This window comes from Buceros rhinoceros, unplaced genomic scaffold (genome assembly GCF_000710305.1).
Source record: "Buceros rhinoceros silvestris isolate BGI_N320 unplaced genomic scaffold, ASM71030v1 scaffold3020, whole genome shotgun sequence".
In the NCBI taxonomy this organism is placed as follows: domain Eukaryota; kingdom Metazoa; phylum Chordata; class Aves; order Bucerotiformes; family Bucerotidae; genus Buceros; species Buceros rhinoceros.
Window position 1 is genome coordinate 207,394 of NW_010388874.1, and position 10,623 is coordinate 218,016.

Sequence of the window (10,623 nt, forward strand, 5' to 3'; positions counted from 1 at the left end):
CCGGGGCTGCAGTGCGCTGCCGCTTTAAGGCAGGGAAGCACTGCCAGGCGGAGGTCCTCTCCACGGCTGGAGCACCAGGCGCAGGCAGCAATCCTCTGCTCCACAGGGCTCACAGTCCCTCGCTGCTCTCTACTTAATAACATTTGGCTGCTTACGAGACATCCGACCGGCAAGCTAAAGGCTCCTTCCTAGCACGGCAGAGTTTCACCTGGGGCAGGAGGCAGCTGCCACCATGGCAGCAGCAACGGGCTCCGCTGCAGTCAAAACTGCCAAGTCCTGCAAAAAGTATCGAACAGTGAAGCGGCACGCTGGCATCTACACCTACCAGGAGCCTCCCCACAGGTAAGAGACCCCTCTCTCTCCTGCAGCACAAATCTGCCTTATCTAGCACGGAAGTGGGATCTCGTCTCTTCGCTTTCCTTTAGGACGAGTGCGGCAACCCTGAAAAGAAAAAAAATCTCTTTTCTCCCTATATTTAGGGAGAAAATTATATATATTTCAAACCTTCTTGGGTTTTTTTTATTTTCACGAAAGTCATTTTTCATACTGCGACATAAATACTGTACATAAAACAGCGTAACTCCAATGAGTGAAGGGTATAGGAGGATGAGAAACCTCTCTAAACTTTTCCTGTCTAATTCTACATTTCCCTTAAATGTCCCCTGTGACTGAAGGGACAGGATTGTGGACCGATGGACCAGTACTCTGATGAGGTATGTCCTCTGAGCGTTCTAACAAGGCACCATTTAGGTTGCAATTTATTTCTAAGTGATTAAAAGGTGTTGTTTTTTCAGCAACATCTCAGGGAACTTTCCTGACAAGTGTATAGCAATACAAATACAAAAATTCCCAGCTGGTGGTTGTTGCAGTGCTTCAGATCAGTTTGTTTCATTCAGGGAGAAACATTCAACGCAGGTGTTTAGACCTAAGCCTCTGCAAGAATTAATACTGCTGCTGTTTCTTACACAATACCCTGTTTCAAACAGGGAATTGTGAGAGCTGTAGCTTAGCAAATGTGGTGACAGCATCAAAAAAAGATTTAATAAAAATCCGCAGAAATCTGCATCAAAGTATGTGAATCTTTTTACAGGGACGAGTAATTCTTGGTGTGCGGGGTCTCACACTCCAGTCCTCCTCAGCAGGGAAGGGGAACCAAGGGCAGTCTAAGCATCTGTTGCCCCTCCTGTTCTAACAAGAAAATATTTTATCATTTTTACGATCAAATTAAAAGGCCAACACCACGTGGAGAATAAATGAATGTTAAATGCTCTTGCTGGAAATGTTTAGACAGCACTTTGTTCTAGAAAAATAGAAGACTGTCTTGCTAGCATGATGTACAAGTTGTACGGCAGGAAAGGCTCAGAGAGGACAGACGGGGATTTGTGGTGGGGAGCGGGGACAGTTTATGACTGAGCAGCAAGCAGTGGAGAGGAAAAGGGACATAGCCAGGAGATGGGGAAATCACCCAAATTATTCATCAACTTTAAAACAATAAGGTCATGAGTCCCCTGGCTTACTTGTTATATTGCTCTGTTAGGTTGGATCCTGTGCAAATGAGCAGTTTGCTGGGGATCTGACTGAGAATAATTTGTTTTGTTTTTCCTCTTGTGGTGTGTGTCCTGGGCTGTCAGTAACTCGGACGATGATGTCAGTGAAGAAAAGGCTGAAAGCCATGATCCAGAGCAGATCTTTCAGAACATCCAGTACCAGAAAGAGATTATGGCCAATATCCGCTGCCGACCGTGGCCCATGAGGCAGAAGCTGAGGGTGCTCAGGTAAAGGTGTCTGCACGAAAGCTTTCAAACTTGCTGACTGCGACAGTGCTTCCAGCCTTAGAAGTTTCTCAGCGTAAACTGGAAGGGATGACATGCAGAAATGCTTAAGAGCTGCTAGGAATACATGCCATGAAGATGCTCTGACGAGATCTGAGAGCTGTCTGAACGCAGCAGCCTCGGGGTGGAAAGGCTGCAGGTGGAGTTTTCTCCTGTGCATGCTTGTGGCTCCCATTAGACAGTCACAGTACAGAAGAGAGAGCCAGCAATCATGCTGTGTGTCAGCTATTCAGTGGTCTAAGGAAAGGCTGATGGTAATGCTCAGTAATAAATTTTTAAGCTAAACTGTTTCACTCTGTCCCAAGAGGGAAAAACAGTCTCATTTCCTGTGACAATTGCATGGTAGGAGAACAGAAGCTGGTCATAATCTTCAGGTAATAAATTGTAAATGGTAGCAAATACCGGACACTTGTAGGTTGAAAAGGTACACTCACTGTAGCATGTTTCACATCTGAAGACTGCAATTATTATATTAATAATTCCAAACTTACAGTGAAAGAGCGGGCACATAAGTCTTTGGGCCAACCGTCAAAATTGTGTCAGGTCTTTCACGGTGTGATCTGTTTGGAGCTGGCTTTGTTTTTCCTTTTCAGCTGGTATCTTTCTCTTAAAATCCTGTAGATGCTAGGATGGCATCTTAGTCATGAGAATCCCTACCAGCAGCAGAGCCCTTGTGTAATCTTGGAAGCAAAGAGGGATTTTTCTTTCTTTTTGCATTGTACAAGAGCACTACGCCGTATTTGCAGATGAGGTGTTAGGATCCACGTGAGATGAACCAAACTGTAATGGGGAATCTTTTTATTTTGCTCATTTTGGTTGTGCCATTTTGAAAGAAAGACTTTGAATCAAAAGGACAGAGAGAAAAATTAGAGGAATAAGAAACTCTTCCTGCAGTCAAAGTTTTGTATGCTGAGTTTTCTCAGACAAAATTCTTAGTGGTTTTAAAGTGTCAGTAAAAACCTCAGTAGGAAAAGAAAAAAGCTTTACCTAGGTAAGGATTTTATGTGAGACAGTCCGCGTTTGTATTTCGGAGCGCTTGACAACTTTGCTGGTTGTGCAGAACAAAGGGCTCCAGGCAATGGGAGCAACGTAGAATGAACTCGCACCTTCTTGTGCAGACAGGCAAAGGAGATCGTGCTGAAGTATGAAGGGAGGCTCACTAGAACAAGAGGTTACCAAGCTGCTGGTGCAGAGGTAAGGCTGCTTTTTCTTAAATTACAGCTTTTTTATATACCAGTAGACACCTGCTGTTTTCATTCATGGAAGTGTGTGTTTGCTATTCAGTCTTCATTTCCAACTTGGAAACCCTGTAGCGGGAGGAAAAAGCAGTCAAAAGCATTTTTCTTTTATTTTTTTTCCTATTGTGAATTTACTAATTACATTTTCGCAGACTAATCTGATGTGCTGCAGCATGGACGTCCTTCTACTAAAGCAGTATAAGCTTCCTTCTCAAATAATCTACAATTAGCCCCTGCTAGAGGGGGTGACAGGAATGGGATACCAACTCCTCGATGACAGTATTTTCTGAAGAGCTATTTCACCGGACTCTGGGGCCACGGTTCAATAGTTTAGTATGAAAAATGCATCTAGCTTTTAGTTTGAAAGACAATACTACAATAGCTTATGATAAATACTTTATTAAAGAAGGTTTTCCCTTGCATAATAGTCAAAGAATCTGAATTTAATCTTAGCAAATCTACTAAAAATAGACCCTAGCCCTAATTTCTGGAAATGAGTAACGTGGAGGAAATTGTCCCTAATATGCAACCAGCAGAGATCTTTAGTCATCTAAGCAGTCAAGAATATTTTTGTCATCACAATGAGTAGGCTTTTAATGAGTAACTTCTCTCGATTCAAAGGGCAGGGCAAGAACAGTAAAATAGAACACCGTGTAGTTTTTTCACGCGAACAAGTGAAAGGCTGCCTGTGTGTCTATTGTTCTGTCATGTAGCCCCACAGCAAATGTTAAAAGTACTATTTCCAAGGTAGAAAAGAGTAATTTTTCTCTTTGTTCTGCCTTTGTGCATGTGGCAAATGCAGTGGAAGTAATGAATGCTGTTGAAATAAATAGTGGGTTTTGCTTTTGAACTGAGTGGAACTAGGATGTTACCTAGAAAGAGAAGTGTTCAGGGTCTGCAATACATGTCAGTAAACCAGAGATGGGGCTCATTACTTGTTCAAATTCCCTTTCCTATTAAAAAAGAAAAGGGGGGGGGGAGTTCATCTTAGAGTTCAAGACTAATAAATGTTTGTATCTAATATAATTGTCTCTGTTGTGTGTATTTGCTTGAAGATATTCAGCACAGGGATATAATTCAGCAGTTAATTAGCACCACTCATTACACGTAGGGGAACCATGTTTTTTTCCTAGCAGAGATTAGGGAATACGGCCTTTACATCAGGGCTAAATTCAACAAATGCAACAGAATGAGCTCCTTTTTTTTTTTAATTGGAAGAGCTTTTTTTCCACATATTTTCTCAGAGAACAGCATGGTGACCAAGGAGGCAAAAATTGTAGCACAGCAAAACAAGCACTGCATCATCAAAATTAAGAGCTCAAAAGCTGAACATGTGCTAACATCAAAATGCAGCTTTAAGTGTATTTGATTTTAAATAAGTTTTTAAAATGGGCAAATTGTTCAGAATTGGACAATCCATTCATACCGCTGTTTATGAAAACTGAAGTTTCACTGTTTTGACACTGAAAACATTTTTCCTTTTCAGTTCTATTATTATTTTTCAGCTTTGCGAACCCTGTTCTCGGATGAATGTAGCAATCCCAGCAATTACTATGCAAGTCACAGGATCTACAATTTCTTTGTTTAATTAAAATACTTGCCATTCATGCAATAAAATACCCATGCCACAATAAAAAATTAACTTCATCCAAAGAGACAGAAGCTATATTCAGTAATTAAAATGTTATTCACTCCTCTTTGGTTTTAGGAGATTGATGATAAAATATTGACAACACTGCTGCCTAAAACATAGGGAGTTTTTAGTATCTAGCTGTACTAAAAATACTTCATAATGCATGACATATACAAATACTATTTACCTGTTGTTACTGTGAAGTTACAGCTCTAATTCAACAAGTCAAGCTGCACTCAATTTTGCTGATGGTTTTGTTTCTTCTCCCATATGCATATGCACGCCCCACTGTGTGCAGGAAGATGCTTTCCTCTTTTTTCCTCACACAAAAAAATGGAGGTTGAATAAGGACCCTACGCAGTAGAACCACAGGTTTTCTGCAGGTGTCAGCTGTAATACACAGAGCTGGGAATTCAGCAGTTGAATTTGCTGCTGTTGAATAACAAAGGTTATTTTGCCTCCAAGAAAATGTCCTCTAAGGCATTATGCTTTTAAATTTGAAGTTAGTTGTCTGTCCTTTTGTTTGTCCGAGAAGTCAAATTTATTATGTGTAGTGCAGCGGGATTCCCTCGTAAATCACACAGAGGCTATAGGCATCCTGGCAATACCCATCTTGGATGACTCCTGCTGCCCAGGGCCACTGCCTGGCCCTTCGCTGCCGTTTTCCCCCCCTCCACAGCCCAAACCATGCAGAAGGTGACAGGGAACGGCACTCACTGGCTCCCCTCTGTTGGTTCCTCACGGTCTTTAGGTGTAAAAGATGTAGATTGGTGGCTCCTGACTGTACCCCTGGAGGTGTGTAAGGGGCGCTTTGTCTCTGTTGGCATTTGGCTGGCAAGCAGGGTCAAGGACCTGTGTGCTCGCCACGTTTTGTGTGTTTCGAAAACCCACTGTGGGTTGCTTTACCCACCTTACCCACAAACATGCTTTAAGATCTTAGTAATTAACATTTGTAACGTTTCATGTGGTACAAGGTGAAAGAGACACGAGCAAATTATTCTGCATTTACGTGCAGAGGTATCATATTTTTCATTTCTCTGCTTTCTTTTCTCAGCTTTGGAGGAAGTTTATTCGACTTGCATATAACTTTGTGGTAATCTTTATTCCCTGGGAAATGAGAATAAAGAAAATTGAGAGTAAGTATAAAGATTTTATGGTATTGAACAGTAAAGCACTTGCTAAAATGCTGAGTTTTAGGGTTTATTTTTTCATTTGCTGAATTAAATAAAATTTGTGAGAGTTAAATGCAAACTTTCAGCAGTGACATTTTCATTTAAAACTTTGATTTTTTTTGTCTTTTCCTAGTGCCTTAGACACTGCACAGCTCTCATTTATGGTCTTAGTGGGGGGCAACTTTTTATAAGTCAAATTTGTCCCACTGTGGTGCTGAAAACGCAGCAAGACTTGGTTATAGTTTACCACAGTCTATGGAGCAGCATCGCCAGGTCTGCCTAGGGTTAAGTGTGGTTGTAACCTGTGTCACCAGCCCTTGAGTCGTTGAATGGAGCTGAACTGAAGCAGCCTGTAACATTACATCATCAGTCAGGTCACAGCTCTGCGGTAAAGGGAAATGGACGTGTGATGTCACCCAGCTTAGCAGCTTCTGGTGCAAAGCGCTGCTGGTAATAATGAGACTTCTCCAACAGAGCTCATGTTGGAATTATATTTTCCTCGATGACATATTAACTTTTTTTTTCTACTTTGCTGTATGCCCTGCGTGAATCAGGACCTTTTTCTTTTGTTTTATTATTCAAGTAATATTTCATGAATAAATGATATCAGCTTTTATAGACTGTTTAGCTCAGAGAACTATTTCCTATGTTTTAAGGTCATTTTGGGTCTGGAGTTGCCTCTTACTTCATCTTCTTGAGATGGCTATTTGGAATCAATATTGTACTTACCATAATGACAGGAGCATTTGTAGTCTTACCAGAGGTAAGAACGTGTTGTTAATATTTACAGAAAAATGCTTAGTGTTGCACTTTCCTTTCTGAATTAAACAAATGCCACGCTTAAAGGCATACATCAATTTGAAATGCACAGTTTAAAATGAATTATTTAAAATAAATTCCCCTATTAAGAGGGGTTTTTCTGCCAGAGCATAAGAGTTTTTTGCTATTAGTGTTAGAGATGATATTTTGTCAACATAGTACTAATGCTTTTACGGATTATGTTTGTATCCGATTACTGAAATGGAGAACCAAATTCTAAAAGCTGTAGTTGGTGTCGAGTACACTCAAGTCCTGTTAGTGTTGTTTACAGAAAACCATAATATCCCTCTCCAGACTCTGGATTATTGTCTATTAGAAATAATTTTCTAGAGGTTCTGAACTGCCACAATTTTGTTTAGTTCTTGCACACAAGCAAGGCTATTTGTTAACTTTGTTAAATTATTCATAAAAGCTATTTTGCCTCACCTAACCCGTGCTTTAATAGCGTTACCAGAAAACACAGGAATATCTGTTTTTTCTTCTCATTGTCTAAACTAAAAAAAAGAAAGTACCCCAAAAACAGAAAAGTGAACTGTGAAATAAAAAAGGTATTCACTTTCATTTTTTGCTTCAAGGAAAAGTAGATTTACTCTTGAAATACCACTTTGAGGTCAAACACTGTCATATTTAATTGAAAAAGCTTAAATTAAAACATAATAACAACTTTTAAAGATGCTATTTTGTTAATGGTTTCTGTTGACCTCTTTGCCTTTCTCAGCCAGTTTGAAGATCTCTACAGAGTATTAAATTTCCTCGTAAGGAGACCATAGACAGCAAAAAATCTCCCATCTGGTTTAGTGGAAAATGAAAGCAGGGTTTCTCACGGAGTTTCTAGTTTAGGACAAGGAATGGCCCAGTATCCGTGTGGCCAGCTCGTGGTGAGCTCTGCTGTGCAGCCCCAGGTCAGATGGGCTCACACAGCTTCTGAGACCGTCTCTCTCTTTCCCAGCTACTGGCCGGAGCACCGTTTGGCAGCACAGTCAGCAAGACCATTCCCAAGGAGCACGCTGATTCCGCTCAAGCCCTGGACACCATCTGGTCACTAGGGGCAAGACTAAAACTACTCTTTACTGTTTCACTATTGCTGTTCTGTTGTGATCTTAGTTACTGCTCTTACTTATGGGCTCTGGTCTTTGCAGGGCTACCTCCAGTACTCTGTTTTGTTTTATGGCTACTACGGACGTGACAGGAAGATCGGGAAAGCTGGATATCGGCTGCCTCTTGCCTACTTCCTTGTTGGAATGGCAGTGTTTGCTTACAGCTTCATCATCCTCTTAAAAAAGTAAGACTTCCCTTTTATTGCTGTTATTTATTCCTATTTATAGCTTGTATGTTTAGTCAGTCGTTAACAGCGTATTTATCCCATTTCCTCTGTATTTATTCTCCATAGTTCTATTAATCTGTTCAAGTCTGCTAATATCAGGGAGGCATACTGAGTTTATCATTTATTTTCACTCTCTCTCCAGTTTCCCAGTCTATAAAAAGGAGGACAGGACACGATGATCTGTGTGCTTTGCACTTGTAAAGTCTGACGCTCACAGAAGCCCTTTCTGTTTTCCCTCTTTTCTGGTGTAGATGTTGCTATCACAGAGATTTATATTTTAAGTGTAACGCAGTCAGCATTATTATTCCCATGTATTGAAACAGAAATACAAAAATTCCATCCTAGATGCAATACCCTTTGCTTTGTTTCAGCCAGTATCCCGTTTGAATGTAAGCTTTATTTCTTTGCTGTTGAAGGGCCAAGAGTAGGAGTTACTTAGCAGAGGAAGCAAGGCTGCTAGCGCTGACCGCAAACCCAGGAACGCACAATGCTTGGAGAGGGCCGAGGTCACTCTGTCCTCTCTTGCTTTGCTTTCACTTCCCTTCCAGATGCCTATTTATGCGGCACAGTGCAGTCCCAGCGCATTTTTAGTACTGCCTGTAATAACTCTCAGTTTTGAAGCCGAACCCTCCCTTGTCATTTATTTTTATTCTACCTGCTGGTTGGTGCCAAGGGTCACTGATACATTTGACACTGATCTACACATCTGCACTTTCTGGATATGATGAGCTCTTCTTCTGACATAGCTCACTGACTCTTTGCTTAGCTGCTTACAGTTCCCCTTTTAACATTGTCCTTTTGGCTGCCCTTTCTTTCATCAGCTATTAATCTTCATTTCATCTCTTATACTTTGCAATATTCTGCCCTCTTGCCTATCTGAGATGAGTCGGTGAGTTTTTCTTTCTTTTCCCCAAGTCCAGTAAAATGGCACTGGGTTTCTATTTGGCAATAACATATATTTTTCTTTTTATAGTGAAAACAAACAGTCCTTGTGCATGATCACTAGTTTTGCCAAACTAGCTTGTAATCACAGTAATGGTGATTTTGGTGATTGTATCTTCCAGCTGGATCCTACCTGGAGATAGTAACAATGAAATATGTTTAAATCCACAGTTCCACTGAGATTTATTTGCTTTATTTATCAGCTATAAAGAATGTAAATATCAAAATACTCTTCCACAGTGAGTCACTTCTGCACTAGACCAGAAGTGAAGCTCATGTTCGAAACCTCACTCCCTTTTATTTCCTTCAGAATGTTGCCAGCGATGACACTAATCGCTGCAGATTTTTGGCAGTTCTAAAGGCGTAGTCATCTGAAACCTATGAACCAAACCAGCGATTTCCTTCATCTTCACACATTAACAAAAGTTAAATATTTGTTGGTTTTTTATAGAATGGCAAAGAACTCAAGAATGAGTTTAGCAAGTGCCTCTGATGAAAATTACACTTTCTGTTGGAGATTGTTCTGTGCTTGGGACTATTTAATAGGAAACCCTGAGGCTGCAGAGAGCAAAGCTGCTGCCATCGTTAATAGCATTAGGGTAAGCAAATGGTCTTCAAATTATTTAGAGTTGATTTGTTTGTTAATCTGTAAGCTATATAAGTTTTTCCTCTCATTCCCTTGCATTTCCTATTGGTTTTTGGTATTCATTTACAAATCTGTTAGCCTGGGGTGGCCTGGTATTGCATCTCTGTGTGGTATAGCAGTCACACCGTGCTTGCTGAAACTGTCGTTCTGTTCCAGCAAGGCCATTGTGGTGTTCTTCGGAAGAGGTTTTTTTAATGCACTGTAACGGTGACAAGAAGTTAGATAACTAGAAACAAATTTGCTTGGGAAGCATTTTCATGGAGTAATAGAATCAAATTCGTGTTAACAATGTGAAAACCCTTATTTCATCTCTCTGTAACAACTGGTCCAGGAAGATCTTACAGATCTCTCAATATTAGAAAACTGCTTGAAATACAGATATTCTCTGAGAATTTAACAACAGGTGTGGTTTTCATCAAAAGTAATTTACTTTCCAACCTTGGTGTATCTTATTCAGTCATTAAACAAATTACTTCAAATTGTGTCAAGGAAAATTTAATAAGTATGATATTTAGTTATTGCAGTGACTGGGGAGAACTTTTGACAGTTCTGTATTATATTGGTGACAGATTCTATAGGCACGTCCTGCAACAAGATCTGGTAGTGTCAACCTCTGGTTGTACCCCATAGAACAGGCATGACTGGAAGTGCACAAGTATTTGATTATCGATTGTTCGCTTCTCAAAAACCTCCTCCACTATTTAAGCTCACTTACGTCTCCTAAAAGGCTATGCAAGACCGAGAGGTATTTACCTACTTGCACTTCCCGAATGTGAAGTTTTCCCTTAATGTATTTGATACCTTCTGTGAAAGATATGTGCATTATTTTTGCTGAACACTATTAAAACAATAATGCTCTGTTTCTTTCAAGGAAGCTATATTGGAAGAGCAAGAAAAGAAGAAAAGCAAAAACTTGTATGTATATAAGAGCAGAGATACTTTTCAAAGCACTGTTTCAATGTAGATAGCAGCGCTAATCTGCTTGTCTCATACTTCTAAAAACCACGCTAGAGAAGA

At 40.3% G+C, this 10,623-nt stretch overlaps 1 protein-coding gene across 1 annotated transcript in view; it reads left to right on the forward strand.

Moving 5' to 3' along the window:
- Positions 1-232: 232 nt before the first annotated feature.
- Positions 233-10,623, forward strand: part of TMC3 (transmembrane channel-like 3) — a 21,585-nt gene continuing 11,194 nt past the window's right edge. The window contains exons 1-9 of the mRNA XM_010131689.1: positions 233-330; positions 1,617-1,775; positions 2,951-3,026; positions 5,758-5,839; positions 6,532-6,638; positions 7,644-7,742; positions 7,834-7,976; positions 9,412-9,559; positions 10,478-10,525. Of these exons, the coding sequence (XP_010129991.1) occupies positions 233-330; positions 1,617-1,775; positions 2,951-3,026; positions 5,758-5,839; positions 6,532-6,638; positions 7,644-7,742; positions 7,834-7,976; positions 9,412-9,559; positions 10,478-10,525 (960 nt within the window). The remainder of the gene's footprint in view (positions 331-1,616; positions 1,776-2,950; positions 3,027-5,757; positions 5,840-6,531; positions 6,639-7,643; positions 7,743-7,833; positions 7,977-9,411; positions 9,560-10,477; positions 10,526-10,623) is intronic.